The 23,226-nt window shown below is 41.8% G+C and overlaps 1 protein-coding gene across 1 annotated transcript in view; it reads right to left on the bottom strand.

Annotated features, from left to right (window-relative positions):
* Positions 1 to 19,911, bottom strand: part of agbl1 (AGBL carboxypeptidase 1) — a 113,729-nt gene extending 93,818 nt beyond the window's left edge. The window contains exons 1-2 of the mRNA XM_080841868.1: positions 19,663 to 19,911; positions 1,227 to 1,294 (exon numbers count right to left, since the gene is read on the bottom strand). Of these exons, the coding sequence (XP_080697994.1) occupies positions 1,227 to 1,294; positions 19,663 to 19,741 (147 nt within the window). The 5' untranslated portion in view covers positions 19,742 to 19,911. The remainder of the gene's footprint in view (positions 1 to 1,226; positions 1,295 to 19,662) is intronic.
* Between the last annotated feature and the right edge of the window lie 3,315 nt (positions 19,912 to 23,226).

The following is a 23,226-nucleotide window of genomic DNA, read 5'->3' as shown; positions in this document are numbered from 1 at the left end:
ACTAAGAGTCTCAGCCATCAGCACTATACACAGACAATGGAACCAAGAACTCTTTGGCAAAGTTGTAAGTTATGCTCCAAATATTTACACAAAATATTACACATAGAATATGCCCCTGAATTTGAGCTTTTTTCCAAAAGACATACTGTGAAGTCTTTTGTAAGAAAAACATACATAATATACACAGACAATCTACTCCTGCAAAGTAGAGGTAAATCAGACGTTTGCACACTTACTCATTTGACTCCCTATCAGAGTACAGGAAAATAGCTGCCATATATCTTAATGCCACATATCTTTCACACAGAATCCTTCTAATCGAAACATACTGGAAATGTCTGAAAAATTCACACACTTCACTATTGGTAATCTGCGTAGAAAAATCCCTTGAACACTTCAAAACCAGATTTAAACAAATGCTAAGGGTTAGCCATTTGTGTTTAATGCTAATAATCAAATGTATTATTTTCATGATGGAACAGCTGCACAAACACCATTCAAATTCCAGTCACAACATGTGCAGATTATGTAGCACAAGAGCCAAGATTATCATTAAAGTATAAAACACTTCCAACTTTTTCTAATACAGACTGCATAATGTAGCTGTTGCAGGGGTATATTATGTTTATTACCCATGATATTGTAAATGTAGGCGCACTCGTATAACTTGCTAGTGTTTTATGCATCAAGTTGGGTTTACAACCAATGTGCTTACTCCAAAGACAGGAACTATTATGTAGCCAGTGAAAGTTGCTGGACAGTAGGCTACTGTAGGTTAAATTATGAGTGCAAACTGAATTTCTGGCAGTGTGCTAGCCTGTCAGCACGTAGGTTGAACACTGTCTTATGATTGCATAGATTCTATGACAACTCACAGCGCGGACACTCTCTAAACTTGACAACAGCACACACCAGAACGTTCACACACAAATCCACTCAGCAACAGCAACAGCACAGCACCACACAGCACAGTCAAAATGCTGACTTATGTACTCACTGGGAAACGGGCACATAACCTAAAACTGCCTCTCATACACACACTCAAGAACAGCATGTTTCTCAATGTACTTTTTTTAAGTCCGAGAGACGAAAAGCTGACCTTCTTCTATTATTGTTTTTTTTCATTGTTCACTTGCTTTTTCCTGCTGTTCAGAGGCTCTTTGAAACAACTCCAGCGGTGCCCAAGTGAGCATTGGCATTAGCATTGACGTTAGACTGACGCCTACCTTCAGTGTGGAGAGCAGAACCTCCAGTCCGCTGGAGCTCGGGGCTGCCATGCTGGGCCTGAACCGCTCTAGAGAGAGGGAGTGTGGGATCGACAGGAAGAGAGAGAGAGAGGAGAGGGGAGGAGAGGGAAAAGAGAGGGAGAAACAAAGTCAGGGGGTGAAGGCAGAGAGAAGGAGACACACAACCATTTAAGCAGAGTGACGCTGAGCACCGTATGTGACACGCAATACAGCCTCTCCAACCCCTCCCCCCCCCCCCCCCCCCCCCCCCCCCACCTCCTCCAACACACACACTTAGTTTGACTCGAAAGCCAGTTAGAGGCGGCAGTGGCAGCGGGGGGCATATGTGTGTGTGTGTGAGTGTCTGTGTGTGTCTGAGTGTGTGGAGGGAGGGAGCTGTTTGAGCTGGCGTGCTGTAACTCTATCGCTGCTGATGAATCCTTCCAAAGCATTTGTCCTACAGCCTGCTGATGAGTCCCCTATAAAAAGGTCTGATGAGACAGCGGGATTAAGGGGAACAGACTGGACACCTCATGGAACGGGACAGACACAGGACAGCGTGTGTTTGTGTGCATTTGTGCTTGTTCTCTGTAAATGTCAGTGTGTGTGGCTGTGGTGCACGTGCCATGTGTGTGTGTGTGTGTGTGTGTGTGTGTGTGTGTGTGTGTGTGTGTGTGTGTGTGTGTGTGTGTGTGTGCATTTGCATGTTTGTGCGAGGTGTGTGTGTGTGTGTGTGTGTGCGTGCGCGCGCGTGTACATATGTGCATGTGTGTGCGTGATGTGTGTGTGTGTGTTTGTGTGCGAGTGTACATATGTGCATGTGTGTGTGTCTGCGTCTGTGTGTGTGAGCGTGTGCTTGTGGAATGTGAGTGTGTGTCTGTGTATGTTCTGGAAGCAGGTTTAGTGGGTGTGAGTGAGCGGGTCATGGCTGTCAGGGGGGCAGCTCCTGCTGAGGGTGATAGAGAATGAAAGCATAACAAAGGCTGAAGCCAGGGCGTCCACTGACAGCTGGCACCGCACTCATGTTTCAGAAGAGGGAGACCTCAACTTTTAACGAGAAACCGCTACAATACACCAGGAATGAAGAGAGGCCAGCAGCAATAAACATGGTCATCAACATGAGGTTTCCCACCACAATGTTATTGTATGGGCATACTCTGGGTTGCCCCTATGATCTGACAGCATACTTTGGAATGTCCGTCTGTACTAGGCAATGCTGTGTTGAACCACTGAATGGTACTATACCATACTACCCTCCCCTCCACCGATAAACCTTATATTCTTCAACACCTGTTATCCAACTTATGATGTTTTTTGTATGTATTTTGACTGGAACTCCCTGTCTTTAATGTCAATTAATTGATTCCCCACCGATTTACCATGTACAGTCAGCAAAGCTTCTTGAAAGCACAGGTACATCAACAGCACACATGCTATGGGGTCAACTACGTATGGATGACAGCTTTACAATGGCCAGTGCGCATATCCTCGGAAAACCATCCTATTTGGACAGCATCCAGTTTATCTGGGGTACATTGGATCCGCTAATCTATCCACACATAGCGACACTAGCGTCATGGAAGGGGTTGAAAAGTAGGACCTTGGCCCAGAGATAAGACACACACGCGCACACACACACACACACACACACACACACACACACACACACACACACACACACACACACACACACACACACACACACAGTACAGAAAGTACTGCAAGATCCAACAGTATGGACTTGCACAGCTGGGTAATTTACAAGTGAAGTGCTAAATCCTCTTCATGGTTAAGTCTATTCAGAACTTTTCCTTTTGACAATTATTTTCAAAGCAACAGTTAAGCAACAATTGTAAATTGAATACAAAGGTCTGTCCAAAGAGTGAAACATTCTTGGGGATTGTGAGTGAAGTGCTGGAAAGAAAAGTATGAGAGAAAAGCATTTGTAAAAGATTAACACCCCAAGACTCCACAGTTCCCAACTCCCAATTCCCTCAGGTTCCAATATGACTCACATAGTGAGTGGAAATACTACAGGACTACAGTATTCTGGAAACCCGAAAATCACACAGAGCTTTGACTCGCATGAGAAAGAGCAGTGGGAATCCACTGGACTAATGCAGAAAATATTTTAACCTCAATAAAATCAAGTCTTACCTAAAACAATAATTACAGGAATTCTTTCAGGAACTGTATAGTACATTTGGAAGGAAGGTAAAATTATAGCACTAACTATGAATCGAGATAATATGCAATATAAAATGCAAAAGTTAAAAGAAGTTTAATTAAAGATTACAACATTCATATTAGGGATATAAATACGGAAATCAAACATGAGGGAAAAGTGTTGCAATAAAAAGAGTGACTAAAATGGGGTTCGTCCATCGTCCAGCAGCTGCTGCTGTGAGTGGCGTCATGGCTAAACTCTCCTTCCCTGTGTTTAACTCTAACTCTGGGGATTACTAGCTAACCTGCTCCTTCTTCAAGTTCAATATGCGAATAATAAATGCAATGTGGCCAAAGACTGCTGATGCAATATTAATCTTATTTTAATCTTAAGGTTATTGTATTGTTTCCATGGAGAGCACACTTGCATAGGAACTTCAAAAACACCACACATACAGTGCACGTATATCATACCTTAAACATAATATAACATAAAATAAAGTAGCCACTGATAGCACTCAAAGTATGACTGATCTGTGTCTGTTCTCCTGTGTGTTTGTGAAACATTGGTCAATCTTTAAACTCATTTGAATATGTTTTACCGAAAGAGGAATAAATGTGAATGTGGTAGATTACTTTTATACTGTACTCATACTCTACTGCGTAGAGCTTTTATACTGTACTGCTGTGCAAAAAAAAATCATTTTTACAGTGTTGCTACACAATGTACTTGTTGTTTTTTTGGTTTGTGTTGTGATTTTTTTTTCCGATAAGCTGCTCCACAACTGAGAGGCTTAAGATGCGCCTGCGCCTATCCCTCCACAACTCATCACCTCATCAGTTCGGCAGACTTTCAGACGAGAGGTTGACACTGAATCACAGGAGAATCCCCCATGTGAAGACAGGAGCCTCCCGACACAAGCAGGGGGATCAACCCCAGTCTACCATTACCATCACAATCAACACCATTAACCAGCATACCTCACTTAAACCAGGCCCGGGGAGGTAATATGCATCATACACATCGGAATGGCAAAAAACACCTGTGTAAATATAAACAAAGGCCTCCCTATTTTGGTAAAGCAAACGGAAAGGGGGTCAGCGGGAAGCAGGGAAGCAGGGGCGCGGGGCTATTTATACTGCCGGGATTAGGGAGAGGGTGGACGGGCGGACTGTCTATTAGGAGCGATGACAGGTAGATATGTCAGGAGGAGGGGAAAGTAATGAGAGGGACAGAATGTCCGCGCAAATGCATGTGAGGGATGAGTAGAACAGAGACATTCTCATTCCCAGCGGCCAGGCCAGCACAGCCCCCCTACTGTGATATAAATGCGAGAGAGAGCAAGAGAGAGAGTCCTCATAGACACAAGCTGAGAGAGACAGAGAGAGAGAGAGAGAGAGAGAGAGAGAGAGAGAGAAAGAGAGAAAGAGAGAGACAGTTCTCATAGACACAAGCTGAGAGAGACAGAAAGAGAGAGAGAGACAGAGAGAGAGAGAGAGAGAGAGTCCTCATAGACACAAGCTGAGAGAGACAGAGAAAGAGAGAGAGAGAGAGAAAGAAGGAAAGAGAGAGACAGTTCTCGGAGACACAAGCTGAAAGAGACAGAGAGAGTGTTTGTCTTATGGACACTTCTGGAAACATCTTTTTATTCTTCACAAGAGATTAACTGCCAGAGCAAAATCACCTGAGATAAAGGCCAAAAAAGATTAATTTCTCAAATCTATTATTTTTCTTATGGTGTTCTGCTTTAAAAGAATACCTCGCACACTTCAAGCTGAGTACGAATTGGAGACTCTTACTGGCTGACATGCCAGTTGGTACTGGACCGGACCACGGCCTGCAGCAGTAAATCGGCAGTGTCATTATATGCTGAAAGGTCACCAACACGCACATACACCCTGTTACATGCAGGCCTGTGTAAATCAGCCCACAGCTTGCTAGCATCACTGTGGAAGCTATTGGTCTCAATCTGGAGGAGATACTTTACTGATTGCTAAAACTATTGTAACTATTGTATTGTCATATAAACATCAAAAAGGAAAAAGCACCGTCATCAGTTCTGATATTTTGTTTCTATATATAAATACCATATTCATCAACCAAAAATAATTCCATTTGTAACTTAAATCATCTTATTCTGTTCTGAATTAAACAGCTTTTTGGCATGATTCGTTTTTTCAGATTGTTTTCCAGACTATCATTTTGACACACCTGCTTTAAAGGTCAGGTGTTTAGCATGGCTTTTAGATAACCTACAGCAATCGGGAATTGAACCCATTGAAGTCATGTTCTAGTCATGTTCTTTTCCTTGTGACACAGAAACACAAGAAAATCTTTCGGGTCTTGATTCTATAGCCGTTTCTGTGTCTACTTCCACTCTCTACCGCTCCTGGTTGTGTCTGTAAGAGCCCTGTGCCAGTCTCTGGAAGGCAGATGATGACTGGAAGAGGAACACAGACACACAAACATCTCCTCTGGTCTGGTTTGGTCTACTGATGTCCACAAATTGGTACTTTCAGCTACTGGTTTTTGACTACACTGGATGGAAGAAGCATAGAACATTCACTCCTATACTTTGGGCTATTAAAATGGATAGTAACATTTTGTAGGCTATTACAACTTCATTAATTCAATTTCGAAGTGAAGTATTACAACTACTATATGTTGGCTACTTTTAGCTGCCTACTGGAAGAAGCGGTTGCGATAAGGATAAATTATAAGTTCAAGTGACATTATTGATTAAGAATAAGCAAATTAGCAGTTTGATAAACCTACCGTATCTGTTACCAAAGGCAAATGAGAGATATCCAAGAGTGGAGGGCGGCTGCCGGGCTTTCAGTGCTGTCCTGGAGATTGCAGCTTTGAAAGACACCTCAGCTCAGGGTATCAGGGAGAGGGCATGACCTGGCGCTGGCTGACAAAACTTCTGAGTCTGCCCAACATGCACACGCGAATAAACACCGCTTCTCAGGATAGTTCAGGACACTGAGTGACGTCACACACACACACACAGCCACACAGCCACATATACACACACACAGAATTTTGGCATCAGCCATGAAAGAAAACTGTGTGAAGAATCAGAAGCTTTGGGGACTGGACCAGGCTTAAAGAGACAGCACGTTTCCACTTACACCCTCCTGGAACTCAGCTGTCACTTCTTCACCAAGCAAGGGAAATGCATGACATAAATGTGCAATATGCTTTCCTTCTTGTCTTTTTCCCAATCCTTGTTGGCAGGTCATTCTCAGTAGGCTAGATCATGACAGCGTGCTTATATATTACCGTTAGGGATTTGCAACACTATCAAGCAAGTGGCAGTGACTTTTAAAACACTCTTCAGGGCCTCTAGGGCATCCATTAGGCCTCAGAGTGAGTCCTGTGATTGAGAGACGTGTCACGTCTTGGGAACACACCACATAGCTCCACTGCAGGGGGTGGAGCGTGATCAGGCCACCGAGGTCATGTCACACTAGAGCACTGGCAATATATCACCACAAGAGGGCAGTAAACATGTCATAAACAACATGTGACCGTCAACCTACATCACAGACGATAGATGCTTACCGTTAAATACAGCACAAGGAAACATATAATATGATATGATATAAATACACAGTGGCACTAATTTGTAAAACTGTTTGGGATGTTCATCATTCCATGATTTAATCATTTTAACGTGATTTCATCCGCTAATCATCCACTGACCCCTGGCCTAATTGCAAAGCATTTGCCATCCAGTGTCATTAGCCAGAGAGATGTCTCTGTCTAGCAGGGGAGAGCTGAGGCATTTCCCTGGAGAGCAGTGGAGTGGAGTTGAAATAGATTTCTGACCTTTTCAACAGGTTACGCCTAAGCACTGGGCTTAACACAAGGCAGCCCAAGTATAGCAAATTCCCTGTCACTTCCGCTAACTCTCTTTTTTTCCTGTCACAAACTGTAACTCATTGTCGTCTCACTTCTCTCAATAGTTTCCCTGTGTCTGTGTTCATTTCTTTCCCTCTGTCACACTCTTATCTAGGGCCTGTTTTAGACGAGGCATGAAGAGTGGATGGAGAACGTGCCACACACTTTTCTGATCCTCAAAACGGTACTCAGCAGCTCAAGCCGTTTTGTCAGTCATATTTTATTGTTGCATATTCTCATGACACTGAATGATCTGAATTATCAGAAGGGAACTCGGAGAGCGCAGACCAGCAGATGGCGCCAAGGCCAGCAGATGTCAAAAGAATGCCCTCAATGCCCTCGCCACGTGAAAAGTCGAAAGAAAATTCCTGGATCTGCCCCTTGAAATGTACTTTGTTTATGTTACACCCGTCTACAAAGTTTCATGAAAATTGGCCTATTTGGCTAAACAGACAGAGAGACAGACACAGACGGACAAACACACAAACTGCAAATGGAAAACTTGATGTAGGTAATTTAAAGTGTTGAAATCATCACAGTGCCCAACCTGACAACCCCTATATAACTATATGATGACTTGACTTCCACCTGGCTCCACACACATGAGCAAATGTGCATGTCTACCTTAGTACAGCCCATGGGTACAGCCAGGGCCGGAGTGGGGTCACTTTTCAGGCCGGGAATTTTAGGCCCAAGACCGGCCCATTTTTTCCAGCCTTGTGGGATGTCATAAACTGTAGTGTTATGAATTATGGATAGATTATGAGAAGGTTCTACAGCAGGCAAATAAGCAAAACATATACATTTCCCATGAAATCTTCATCATCAGTTTCTAACTGATAGCTTCAAACACATAGTTTCCCATTATTTATATATTTTGGACGGTCTTTTTGTGCACATCAAATAGTCACACCTTGCCTTGATTGAAGGGGTGTGCAAATCTCTACTTGCATGAGTCAGTAGTTTGAAAACTGGGTAAGAGTAACAGTCTAGCTGTGTTGTAGAGCAGACCAGAGTTGTGCTAGTTCAAATCTGGCTCCTGTGTGTTGCTGAAGGGCTGCAAAATCTTACACACATGCTACAATTTATGAAGCAGTCTGCTATCCTGGCGAAAGCATGTTGATTTTTTTACTTAACAGCCATTCAAATCACACCCCTCCTTTCTGTGCAACTGAAACAGCGTATTGATTGACTGAAATTGTTTATAGCTCGGTCCGAGCCACTATATTTGTTTCCCATTTACAAAGCCAGGGCTGTAAATGAACACCAGATTTGTTTCAGCCCTCGCACTGAACAAACAGCTAGGGGACTGTTAAGAGCAATTCACTGAATTTGACAAAACTTGTTGAAATAGAATCGTAGACTCCGCAGACCATTTCCACCTCCAGTAAGTGATTCTAATCCAATACATTTTTTGTCAAATTCAGTGGATAGCTTATCACGGTTCCCACATACAGCCCTGGCTCTGTAAATGGATGTTGGGTTTTTGTGTGCTTGCATGTCATTTGTTTGATGACGTTTTATATTACAACGTTTGTTTTGCTTCAACTATGAGACACATATCTACTCCAGGGATGGATTACCGAACGGGCCCATGCCCAGGGGCCCATGAGCTCAGGGGGCCCCTAAGCCAGAGCCTCTGCGTGAAGTCGCTGCTATGTATCTCTTATTTGTGGTTGAAAGAGGTGTATTTTGTTAATTTGCTGTTGGCTTTCATTGAGTGCACCTGCGCTGTGTTAGAAAATGTGCATGTGCGCCAAGGGCATAACTATAGACAATGGAGCCAGTGCGTAGTGTTCGTAGGCAAAGGAGGCCCTGCCTTATTACATATGACTGTCAGAGTGTCGCTAGAACAATGCGATTGTGAATTTTCGATGAATTTGTTTTGAATCTTTATTGACACCTTATGCTATATATGCCCTCGAAATGGCAAACCTGTCTCGGTCATGGTTTTCATAATTTTTTGGGGGAAATCGTCAGTAGCAATCTATAAAACAAGAATATGCTTATCCTTCATAAACTATAGAAACTATTAAAAAAAATGATAAAATCTTTTTTTATCTATCAATATTTTCTTTGATATTTTTGTCATATACAGATATGCAATGATGGTTGCTGGGTAATATGTATTTTGTTGTCCAATGTCCAGTCTCTATTTGATCATATGACGAGAAAATATGATATAGCTAGTTCAGGCGCAAAATCTGTCAAGACCGACAAACTGACTGAGCAAAGTCAGAGGCACAGCACACCTGCAAACCGAACTTCGCCTTTCAAACATAAAATTGGTGATGCATGATTTGCTTTTTCAATGGACAGGGTGGCCAGCCCATTCAGCCTCTCCAGCCCCAAGCTGCCCCTCAGGGAGGTCTTAATGAGTTAAATTTAGAAAAGGATCACTCGGCTGTTGCCCTGTGACATGTAATGTCAGAAACAATAGCAGGGCAGTGCACACCTCAACGAAGGTGGATGTCACGGAGTAAACTTTGACCTATCTACATCCCCAATACAATAGCTGAAGTATCTAATTATACCGTGAAATCCAACATTGTTGGCAAATTATAAATACGTATTTGGTGTTTGTGTGTGCGTGTGTGTTTTACGAGCACTTTTCGTTATGTCATGGCTTTGACATGTCCAGGCCCAGGGGCCCATGGTTTCATAAACCGTCCATGATTTAATCCCATGCCGTATAAGGCCAGAACATCTAGACAATCTCCATCGTCTGTCAAGGGTAGCAGATGCTTAGGATTCTGCAATATTTCCATTTTTGTAAGCTAGCCAATTGAATGGAGGGGTGTACAGTATTTGCTTGGCTGTAATGTTCACCATTTTTCTCTATTGTCTATTACCCTACCTTTAAGGAAATGGGCCTTACAACTGAAGAATATTCTGGGCATTTGGTGTCCACACTAGATTAGAGTTAGTCCTATTAGCAGTAGTTTCATGCTCCTCACACACTCCTCAGAGAGACACACACACAGAGTGCTTAAGATTGCCCAGATGATTTGAATAGGGTATGCTGGGTGGCCCACATTCACATCCACCAGAAAAAATACAAAAAAATAATACAACAATTCACACCATGCTAAATTACAGTGCACAGGAGCCATTCGAAACTGCAAAATGTAAATTGCAGTACTTCTTCTGAACATGTATTGGGGGTCTACAGTACAGGTGGACTAGAGTTATATGAGGAAGCAGCTGGGTGTGCAGAGAATCTGGGTGAAGTTCAACAGGAAACTTGGCTGTGAACATGAGCAGGTGCCACCAGGTTGGGGTCAGCAAGGAGCCAGCCAGGGTCAGAGGAAAGGTCTGGAGGAGTATTGTGTGTGTGTGTGTGTGTGTGTGTGTGTGTGTGTGTGTGTGTGTGTGTGTGTGTGTGTGTGTTGGGGGTGTGAAAGAGAGGCAGAGGAAAGATGTAGATGCCATTCCTCACTTTAAGCACACTTGTAATGAGAGTACTTTAATAACAGGAAATGTAAATCATTTTCCAAATGATATGCCATGCAATAATATGCAATAATACATGCGTGACTTTTACATTGAGCACATACATCAATTACAGGTGTTATTGGCAGAATGCAAAGTGAAGGTCTTTTATGATATAGCACATGTGTCGTATGACTTTTTGCCGGTTCTAAACAAGGACTGTTTGCCTTCAGCAAGAACACAATGAAAGAAATCAGACTTGTCATCAGACTTATTAGTCTTTCAATTAGATGTCAAGAGGCACTAGTCTTTATGCTTCCTACAAGGTTATCTCAGGCTAAAGCAGATGTTGGGCGAATGCAAAAGTCATAAAAAATATTTCTGAAATCTTTTTGGTGTTTGTTTATAATACAACTGAATTGTTTGGTTGGTAGGTTACTGTAAGCATTAAGATCCTTTCCATCCTGTCAGCGTTGATTTTGCAGAGATGACCACTGGTTTGCAAAATGTTGTACACACTATACTCTCACTAAAAATAAACAAGTAATGCTACCTGTCTCTGGCCACTGCAAGGTGGTGAAGGTGCCAAACATAGGGGAGGACATTCAAATCGAACAAACACGTGTCAAAGAGGAGAGTTTGTGTGTGGCCTCTATCGTATGTCCCTTTACTACACACACAAATATCTCAGTGAAAAACCTTAAGGTATTTGGCAGATTGGCAGAAACATGTGAAATGTCTTCTGGAATAGTTGACCAGCATCTATATGAAAAGCAGAAATACTGTAGGTGTGATTAGACCTTTTTCAGGAGACAGCAAATGTAGGTGAACTGGTATTAACTTAAACTTAACTTTAAAAATGCAGATGAATATATCAACTTTATGTAAAGTATTTTTCTTTATTTGAAAGAGTGGATGGAACTCCTAATACTGAATGGTCATTAATGTAGCCGTGTGTCTTTATAGCAAAGAAAAAAAAACTCTGAATGCCTTGCTATAAGCTACCAGCACAGGTTTATCAAAAGGTTTTGCAGGTCTCTGAGTTTCCATCTGAAGAACTCCAAAGGTTTGAGACTTAAGGAAGATCTGTGGTAAATTTGCAGAGTGGTACAGTTCAACCGCTGACATTACTTCAAATCTAGAAACGAGTGATGATTTGTTCAGTTTGTTGGAGTTGTACAAGAAAGCACACACAACAGATTGCTACTGGCACTACTCAACCTTAAAATACATGTAATGCTGCAAGCCACATGTTGAACAAACCGAGGAGGCAACAAGTGGCTACAATCAGAGTCACCAAAAAGACATCATTCTGATCTATGCGTCTTTAAGACTGCAAGTCTGATCTGGCTCCACTTGGACCCCGTGCTGAACCTCTAGCCTCTCTTTCTTCACAAAAACCCATCATGGTATAAACCTCCCAAAATGCAGTGTCGTATTGTCCTCATTTGCTCATCATAATCCTTTTCAAATGTCTTTGGATCAGGTAAACATGGTTGGGATATCATGATATATTTCGCCACGCAGGTGCATCTGAGCACAGATCCCGCAAAAACCACGTCAGAAGTCCTTTGATTCAGGATATGGAGCATTAACTGGTCATCCATCAGCCAAAAAGGTCACAGCGCCCCCCACCCCCCCTACTCGGCTGTCTGGAGCACATGTGGTCCAGTATTCTGCAATGCAATGGGAAACCCTAGCTTTACTTTAGATACTGAGAGTTCAGAGCTTTTATAATCACACATTACCTCAGGACGTCTTTGATCATTTCACCAATGTCTGTTGGCTGTTCACAAACAGTCCAAACTAAAATCTTAGGGTTACCACTCCTATGCAGTAATGTGTTTGTATGTATATGTGTGTGTATGTGTGTATGTATGTGTGTGTGTGTGTGTGTGTGTGTGTGTGTGTGTGTGTGTGTGTGTGTGTGGGGGGGGGGGGGGGGGGGTGGATGTATACTACCTAGCCTTGGTACACTGCATTTGCATTTTACAACATTGCGTGTGCATGTGTGCTTTTGTGTCGACATGTACGGGCCCACAAGTTCAACCATTTGTCATTTCGACCCCAGCTGTTGACATGGCCTTGGCTCTGAACCGTGACAGATGAGACCATTGGAGTATATCATACCACATATACTGTAACTATATTGCAGCCAGCTCACACAGACAGACACAGAATTACATTTATGCTTGCATACACAAAATCTCAGTCATTATTGTCATTAAATGACTGTAAAACCTTTTGATTAAGACATGCATATCATAATTTGAGATTTAGACGGACCTCTCTTGTGGTATATTTAAGCCGTTGTTCTGGAGTATGTTATGGTTTAAGCCATGTCCATGACTGCATTCATGTCCAACAGACTGTAATGTCTGGTGTGTATATTATATTTGTAACACAATCCTATGAGGAAATTGCACCTGTTGGCTTCAATTTATTCTAAATACAGTAACTACATGATTTTTCTTTTTTAACTATATGAATTCTGACCAAAACTATACATTAAATATGCCAATAGTAAGGATGATGGAGTGATGTTGTTCCTCTGTGACCATCTCAGAAAGATTAGTCTTCCAAATCACTCACATGCATGCAGATGGATGCACAGCCCCTCTTTATGAAACGCCAGTTATTTGGAGCAGTCTGAACAAAGCGTATCATTTAAAGATTAATACTTATCTTTGATGTATAATCGGGTTTCATAAAATGACATTATGTCCAATCTGTCCATATGTTAATATAGCAGGCTATTATAGAAGATAATTTTCAATAGATTATTTTACATAATTACTATTCAAAATCCCTCACATCTCCCGTGCAATGGAGCCTCTGAATAAAATGTGCATGATATGATCATTAAAGCTGGTGCTGCCATTCAGAGTTCACACAGTAAATCTGAAAGTGTGCTGAATGATTCAATAAATTAAATATGCAAGTAATTGTCTTTATGATCGTTTTAATCAAAATCAAGGAAATTCACAAAATGTTTTAACATGCATACAAATGCAAATCTAAATCCCAAGATTATTAGTATTTTACAATGTATTCAACAATGTATTTAAGAATTAACAACACACACTTCAAATATGCATAGAATGTACACATAGAATCTGTAATTTTACAATTTTATAAAACCATTGACCAGTGTGATTTATGACAAAAATGCAAACCTATTCATATCAGCACCCAACTAACTGCATTAAATCTGACATCTGACAGCTTTACCATTTATTTTCACTCCTAAAACTCTAGGTAATACAGTCATACATTTTAAAGACTATGCAATTTCTGACCAGAGTCAACTAGTAGAACAATGTTAAATATTTTTTTTAAAACAGAAGTTTCATACAGTAATTATTGCCCAGAACACAGTATGAGTGTTAAAAAGATAATAATATTTTTAATGATGATACATGAATAACTTCACATGAATGATAATGAATAAAACAAAACCGTCTATGCAAAATATAGTTCAGCGGTCCGAGACAGACTGTCCTTCAGAAATGTACGACATTGGCAACTATCACCAAAACACTTTTTTTTTATCAGTGCCAACAGTGCTGTTAATGTTTGCTTTTAAGGTGCTGGTTTTCAACCAAAAGACCTTACTGCTACTTTACATTTTTGTAGGCTACAATACTTGCACATTTAAGAGTGTATGCAGTTTATCAAAGGTAACATTTCACAAAACTAAAAGTTAAAAATAAAAGTTAGTGTTGTTCTCATCTAGAATTACAACAGCTCCTCTCCACGACTCTTCTCAGCAACTACTAATTATAAATAGGATGGAGAACAAGCTGCGAACGGATCAACTTGCTCAATTGACCTTAAAGCTGTCTCTTCATAAAAAATATGAGCACTTAGCAATTTAATATGAACACGAGTGACCTCTTTGTCCTACTCATCAAAGCCAGAAGTCTCCTTTCAAAGGAGGTTGTTGTAAGCAGCCAGCGAAACTGATCTCAAGTCCACTAAGAAATCATCCTATTTTTTTAGGCTAGTGTAAATTGCTTATTTTATTGCTAAACGGTATGATCACATAATAGAGAAACTGATGTTTCTTGAACATTTTTATACAGTGTTCGTGTAATCAGCTTGTTTGAAAAATCTAAGTAGAAATGGCAACGAACAAAAGCATTTCAGTTCTATTCAGTTCTCAGTTCTACTTAACACTCTCCCTCTCTCACTTTTCTATACCTCTGCCAGCTGGGGCGGCCGCATAACAAATCCCACAGGCATTCAAAGGCAGTCAGATACCAGAGATGCCTCAGTGACCGTACAAGAAGCCATGCACCGTGTGGCTAACTTAGCATGTTAACTCTTCCCCACTGTGAATCAGTGAAAACACCGGCACGTAGTAAAACAACACTGCATCCCAAGAGGGCATTTCATCATGCAAGAGTTATGGTCTGACACTCTACTCTTCTCCTGCCCCAACCTAGCCACCCCCAGCCACCTACCCATTCACACATATATACCCATGTTGGCATACACATCTCCCTCACTAATGACTTTTTCACACTGGTTTAGACCTGACCTAAGGCCTCTCGACCTGACGTGGTGTCATGGCGTTTGGGCATCAGGCAATTGTGACAGAGGCTCCTAGCAGAGCAAGCTTTCTGCTGCGATACTAACCAGCAGTGAAGTCTCACACTGAATCACTTGGTGGCATTACGGACCTAACAGTTACATGTATTTAAAAACACATGGAGACATTCTACACCGGGCCACATTAAATTAAGCAACGGTCAAATGTTGACTCTCTTTATTAGTTAAAAGTATTACTGCATGTGAAACTTTATATGATGACAAGACAGCCTGCCGGTAAATTCCTGCATTTACTACAGCACTTCTGTTTGGACAGTAAAATCAAATACCTTATTAAGGAAAATATATGAGCATTCCTTGGCATCATACTACATTCTCTCATCATCATGTAATTAATGATGTCCCTCATGTCAGCGTTCTGCTAAATATGACATGATATGCCAAATAGATTAAATATGCCACTTATGTTATTTATGGCAACTGTTTTTTTTTTTTCAAGTTCAAATTTTTTTTTGTCAAGAAATCAATTCAGACCCCTTATACAGTATGTACTGCATTGAAGACAAAGGCAATTTACATGTTTAGAAAACTGCAAATATGCGTTGTGTGTGTGTGTGTGTGTGTGTGTGTGTGTGTGTGTGTGTGTGTGTGTTTGTGTGTTTGTGTTTGTGTGTGTGTGTGTGTGTGTGTGTGTGTGTGTGTGTGTGTGTGTGTGTGTGTGTGTGTGTGTTCGTGTGGAGAGAAGAGAGACTGCTTGGGGAGTTGGTGTTTAGCATACGTATGTTTTGTAATTGTTTCTCAAGTGGTGTCATGGGAAAGGATGAGCTGACGGAGTGACATGACCCTGAACTTCAGTGAAAAGTCGCTCCTGGCAGAATCTAACATCTCTTCTCCACGGGATCCTGTCAGGGCCACTGGAGGCCTACACAGCTTCAGTGTGCTGCTAATCTGTAAATCAACAACACCCGCGCAGCTGTTCCTGACATGCTGGAGTGAACATCATTAAACAAACTAAACATCAGCTGATGGCCTTACAGCCAGCGTCACCCAGCAGGGAACCGAATGGCAAAGCAGCGACTGCCTTTCATCAGAGTCATGCCTCATCACCGGACATATCCATAGACCCGAGCATAATCTGCTATTAATATGAAATGGTTTGACCTCGGAGTTTAGTTACCTTAAACAGCAGTCTGCTATGGTCACAAATGTGCAATGCCTTTCATTTGTGCACTTAAGCCCGCTAAAGCCCACAGATGCGCGAGATGGGCATTTTTTAAATGGACATATTTAAATGTCAAACTGCAGGGTCGAAAATAACCCTGTAGTCAGAACACATGAGAGATGGAGGGCTCCAGTTGATCGGATCCACCACAGAATAGTTGCACATGGAAAGGTCACATGCAATGCTAAAGGTCAGGGTCAGAGATACTTAGATTAGTCGGTGAGTGTTACAAAGGTCTGGGCCTCGTCTCCCACTTTGTGTTTACACCTGTGGCTTTGATATAACTGACAGGCCAATTTTCCAGTCTTTCTATCTGGACTTCAATCAGCCTTATTTCACTCTCACTCTGGCTTCTCCATCTTACCCATTATTTAGCCTCTAACAACTCCAGGGATGTCTTAAGGTTTTTTTTTGTCCACACGTTCCCTATTTTGGGGAACTAGGCCACAGGTCTATTTCGGTCTCATATTGTTACATATTGTTCTCAGGTAAGGTCCCCAAGGCTGTTTTCCAGCTGAAGCTGGGATTTTCCTTTGAAATGTTTGCAAAAAAAATAAACATTTATTTGCTCAGTTTGGTCTGAAGTATCTATTCGCTAGGTATGTGTCAGTGAGGCACACCAACAGTATCATGCAACTTGAAAATGGTGTGCTACCTACATTATATACCTATAACATTCTTTTTGAAGGTTAAGGCTAAGTACAACTGCTACTAGGTTTTGAAAGTATTATCAGGGTTGTAGCTTAATATCATTATCATTAACTAGAAAATGCATTTCCTGAAGGAAATACCAGTGCATGAAATGCAAAAGTTAGGAAAGGAAGAAGAAAAGAAAGAAGAGTGAAAGAAGGAAAGAAGAAAGGAAAGAAGAGTGGAAGAAGGAAAGAAGAAAGGATAGAAGAGTGAAGAAAGGAGAGAAGAGAGGATGAAGGAAAGAAGAGTGAAAGAAGGAAAGAAGAAAAGAAAGAAGAGTGAAGAAAGGAAAGAAGAGTGGAAGAAGAAAAGAAAGAAGAGTGAAGAAAGGAAAGAAGAGTGAAAGAAGGAAATAATAGTTGAAGAAGGAAAGAAGCAAAGGAAAGAAGAGTGAAAGAAGAAAGGAGAGTGAAGAAAGGAAAGAAAAGTGAAAGAAGAGTGGAAGAAGGAAAGAAGAGTGGAAGAAGGAAAGATGAGTGGAAGAAGGAAAGAAGAGTGAATGAGAAGTGAAAATATTGAAAAAAGGAGATAAAAATGGAGTGAAGAAGAGAGATTGAGTGTGAGAGAAAGTAGACTGAGAGGGATAGAGAGAAAGATGGAGAGATGGAGAGAAAAAAAGTAGAGAATGGAAGGTGTCTTAATGTTCCTAGTTACAGTTAAATTGAGAGGGACAGAGTAGAGGTTCCTTTGATTTGGTGCAGCTGTCAGTGAAGCACAGGTGCAAGCCAGTTTAAAGACCCTATTATGATGTCATAATGGCCCAATGTAAGTCAATGGGAACATTTCGATTCGTTTTTATTTAATATCTTAAAAAGTATAAAGTTTAGAAAAGTGAAAAATACATAGCATAAGTGTCCTTTACAAGACCTACGCGACAAAGTTTGAATGAAGTTTCTACGTTAAGCGGTTCGGGCTGAATTAATCGCAGAAAAAGGTAACAAGAATAAGAAGAAGAAGAAGAAGAAGAAGAAGAAGAAGAAGAAGAAGAAGCCTAGGAATAACAATACAGGGCATTTCATGCACTGTAATTAAACCGGGTTTTCTCTGCTGGCCCTTGGACTTAATGCATTAAAGTGTCTCTGGTGTTACTTCAGGGTGTCTGTCATCCAAAAACTCGTTGAAGAACACGGTCCGACTCTGCCCTCCAACCCCCAACAACACAACAGGTGGAAAGGGGCAAGGTGACTCTTTCTCACATTCCTACTCTAATCCACAAAGATAGACATGTTAAATTAAAACCTACACCTGTGCTTCCTTGTCTCTCTGTCTTTCTCTATCTCAAACACACACAGAGGCAAACCCTCTTACTCTCTCTCATTCCTTGTAGCACATACACACACAAACACATACACCCATATGCACACGGGCACGCGCATACACACACAGACACACACACAAATCTCTCTCGCTCTTTATAACTAGTTCTCCTCTCTCTCATAGACGTAATCACACCAATCCACATCAAATCACTCTCTCTCTCTCTCTATGTCTCTCTCTCTCTCTCTCTCTCTCTCTCTCGAATGTTTCCTGCTTCTTTCACTCAGTCATTTAATTGGTGATTCTCCACTTTCCCTCCCCCCTCAGTGTATCCCAGGGTCCTGAACTATATCTGGCAAAGCACACACGTGTACAAGATCGGATCTCTGACAGTTTAACAACTTCATGAAGATTTGGATGAAGACAGGGTATGTGGCAACATAATGAATAACGATTGGCTTTTTTGGGAAAGATAAAGGTTACTTTCTCAGCCAGATTAAAGGTCAAAGGGTCCAAATCAATAATAGTTTGAAGATCAAACACAGAGGACATTAAAGCCACAGACCTTCTTGTCTCCCTGAAATGAAAGACAATCTGCCATGTAAGTGAAAACTGTATTGGACACAGCCAATCTCTTAATAGTAACAACACCCGATAGGCTTGTTATGCAATATGGTGGAATAACTCCCAACTGTGGAAGTGATGCCAAAAGCAGCTGGAGAGTGGAGTTTCCATCTCCTTGTCCTAAATTTCAAAGAGCTGTCACTCCTCCCATTTCTGGAAAAATTAAAGTATGTAAAGTGGCCCAAATTCCTAGCCAGTCCATTTTCTCACACACACACAGACACATCCGAACAGTTTTACGTGGTATGCCATGAAGCAGCATAACACCAAGTTGTTAATGGCTTTTTACTAGGAAACTGCCAGTGATAAAAATAGCCAAGCAAAACGTTTTCTATCATCCATGCAAGGCGCAGAGATCAACACGCAACGGATTTAACTGAAAAGTATAACAAAGCCCAAGACATCAGGAGACAATGGACATTGGGGGAGTGTGAGGAACAGCCACATAATGCACGCTGCAAGTGCTATGCATTTGCAGGATGAGACCTCTGCATTCTCTCATTACCGCGCAGAGCTTCTGCCAAGACGAAACAATTTCAGGCGTGCATTCAGTTCATAGCAGAGCTTCATCTGAGACTTACCACCACAACCGTAGCTGCTCCCCAACTCCTTTAGGGTGCCATTCCAGGTGAAGTTACTGCATCGCCCGTGGCTGAACATCTTCAGTGCTTTTAATTTCTGCAGAACAACTAAAGCAGAATTTTTGTTTCGTTGCTTTTGTGACAATGACAATAAAGTACTTTTAACTTGAACTTGAACTTGCTCTTTGTCTTCTTCAGAAAGTGAAAGACAGATGGATTTGCGTGGTGCCTGTTTCCTGTGTGTCCTCTCACGCAGGAGCGATGATAAGCCGGTTTAGGGTGCTGAATGAGGCAGGGGGGTTGGCACCTGGTGGCTTTTGAGGAGGCCCCATGTGCATAAGGTTTCCTACTGGAGGCCAGCCCACCGCTCAAAAAGACATGCAGATGCAGGGAGAGCAGAGTTAATCATCCCCGTACTGCCTTGTCATCGGGGCCTTGTTGTGGAAAACTGCTCCTCAGAAGGGGCTTGTGATGTGTGCAAGGGTGTGTTACGATGTCTGCATGTGTATGTGTGTGTGTGTGTGTGTGTGTGTGTGTGTGTGTGTGTGTGAGTGTGTGTGCGCGCCTGTGTGTGTGTGTGTGTGTGTGTGTGTGTGTGTGTGTGTGTGCGTGCGTGCGTGCGTGCGTGCGTGCGTGCGTGCGTGCGTGCGTGCGTGCGTGCGTGCGTGCGTGCGTGCGTGCGTGCGTGCGTGCGTGCGTGCGTGCGTGTGTGCGTGTGTCTGTCTGAGTGTGTGTGTGTGTGTGTGTGTGTGTGCAGAGTGTGTGCAGAGTGTAAAGTTCTGAGAAGCAATTTAAAACTTGCAAACTACTCACAGTTTATGGGCCCATCTCTATAATACACCAGTTATAAGAATAGCTTGACATCTGGTGAACCTATTTGACAATACATATACATTTACTAGTAGCATAACTCATGCTGTGAACTGGTTATTTACTGTACTTATCACTCTTAATGCTGGATATTATTTTAAAAAGGCACTGTACACTTAAATTTAAAATTGTGCTGTAAACTAAATTTTATGACGGTACTGCGATGAAACATAGTAAATGCTGGTGTTAATATACCATTTTTATACAAATCCTCATATATTCTTCTGTTTAAAATCATCCAAGGACAATGCTGACATAGAGGCGAACGGTTGGAAATCTATACGTCACGAAATGGACAGGCCACTTACCCCGGCCCCCTCCCATGAGCACAACTATGAAAAGAAAACTTTCATATGGTCATGTGTGACAGTCATGATAAGATATAATATAAGGGTCTCTACATCAATGTGCAATTGCTTTCCCTCTCCTCAGGTAACATAGCCTTCAGTTTCAGAGCTGAATGGTTCATTATCAATTGCCCAAATTAGTAAGTCATTGGGGTTCTTTTTTAGCCACCAGGTGGTTGCGATGAGAGACAGAAGACAGACAACAGACATAACTCATTGTCTTGAACACTCATTAAAGCCAGCCATGGCTGCCAAGGCCTACCATTGATGTTTTACTGGCAATGCCGCTCGGAAGGCCACACTGCCAACCTAATGCCACGGCCTACATGAGTGAGAAAACAAAGACACTTTGCCCTGCAGCCGGCTGGAGAGGAAGCCTGAGGGCTGTGTGAAGCGTGGTGCGTGTCCGTGGAGAGAGACATCCAGCAGGCCAGATTTACAGCCGCATGGCTGTCTCTCAAACTTTTAATTAACACTTTACATCCCTCGCATGGCTCCGTCAGACCGACCGCAAAGACTGCCATGGAAAAAGAATCCCTCTGGGCACCATGCTAGCTTTCCACCATCTACATCTCTCTGGCTTAGAGACCAGGGAGATATGCCAAGTAGGTGACATGTATGTGAGAGCCATTCCTGAACCAAAATTGAGACTATTCCGGACAGATCCTCAGGTAATGAGGCAGCATCAAAGGTTGACAAAGCAGCTTGAAACTCTATGACGGCGAAGACATAGCCATCACCATAACCATAGGAGTTGAACACAAGTCTGATCGTGCACTACAGCACTACAGTTTAATATGAGCACAAGAGTTGAACACAAGTCTAATTTTGCACTACAGTTTATTATGAGCACAGGAGTTGAACACAACTCTGATTTTGCACTACAGATTTAATATGAGCACATGAGAACAATCAGCAAGCTTTCACAAGTAATTTGGGTACATAAATAGCTTAAAAGCAGATTGCTTAAAAGCTATCCTTATCTTTCCTATTATTTATTGGACATGGCACACACACACTCCCACAAACCACTCAATCACTCATTTATAGAAGGAAAATGATCCACTCTCTCTAGTCCTGTTGCCTTCCCAGCATGGCTGTAAAGTTTGGCTTTGTGTCTTCTTTGAACAGAGTGGTATGGTTTCAGGTCAAACACCACTGCCTCCGGCCAGTACCAGCATCCAAACCAACCCCTCATTACCCCACTGGAAATCATTGTGGTTTAAAAGAAGACCATAGGATCGCTGACATGACAACTTTTGTGGGCACACAAAGTAATACCATTTGAAAAAACAGAGACAATATGAGAATATAATTGGACGTGGAATTATAAAGTTGGATGGAAAGGAATGTGTTGCGCACACTGGCCAAGTTGCGTTTCATGTGAAATGCTGCAAAGGCATCATCACCATACCATTTAGCCAGTCTGGATGACCTGGCCTCATTGGTTAATTAGGAACACACTGCTGATGACAGTATTGTTGTGTGCGCCACATTTGGAAGCTGTCTTCGTCCCATGCGAGGACGGAGAAGAAAGTAGCGGACAGCATGAGACTTGAGCAAGCATACTTGCCACCCTTGCGTCCTGTTAGATAACCTTGGAATGATGTCTATGCAGATTCCTATCTCAAGTTGCTGCACACGCATTGCAGGGATTTGGACATCTTTCATTGCTTTTTCTTTGGATGTTTTGCCAGTTGGCAGTCATCACTAGAACTCTGGCACAAGAATAACACTTAATCATAATGTACTAACACTCTACATGATAATTAATAATATATTTAGTGCTGTAGCTAACATTAGCAAAGTATTTGATTTTAGCATTTAATATTACTAACAATGATTTAAATGTAAATATTATGTTTACATGAACCAATAAATGGAATTAGGTTACAGTGAAATTAGTTGACTCATAATAATGTCAGCATTAAACTATTACTTATAGTTTATATTTGGTTATATATGTTTATAGTTTCTTTATGTTGACTTAAGTACTCAGTAGCATTTTTGAAGAGAACCATATACTCTATTTCCTCTCATCCTGCACATCCTGAGGGGAGCCCATCTTAAGGATGGCACTTGGGACAGCAATACTTTCTTAGCAGCAGGCTGTTAGCACCTCCAGCTAAATGTAAAGAACCAGCAGGGACTCTCCGCACTCTAGCTAACTAATGAGGTCTGTCATAACATCTGCCTAACTGTTACTAACTTACTGATACAAAAATGTCCAATCCTAAAATTAACTAATTTAGACTCGGTGACTCTAATGCAGACTGTTTGAATCTCTAACTCCGTGAAGATGTACTTTTCCATGGAGAAGAGAGAATAGGGTTGCATCTGTGATGGG

The sequence above is a fragment of the Sprattus sprattus genome, assembly GCF_963457725.1.
Source record: "Sprattus sprattus genome assembly, chromosome: 7".
Classification (NCBI taxonomy): domain Eukaryota; kingdom Metazoa; phylum Chordata; class Actinopteri; order Clupeiformes; family Clupeidae; genus Sprattus; species Sprattus sprattus.
The sequence above is the reverse complement of the archived record's forward strand: the minus strand, read 5'-3'. Positions and strand labels throughout refer to the sequence as shown.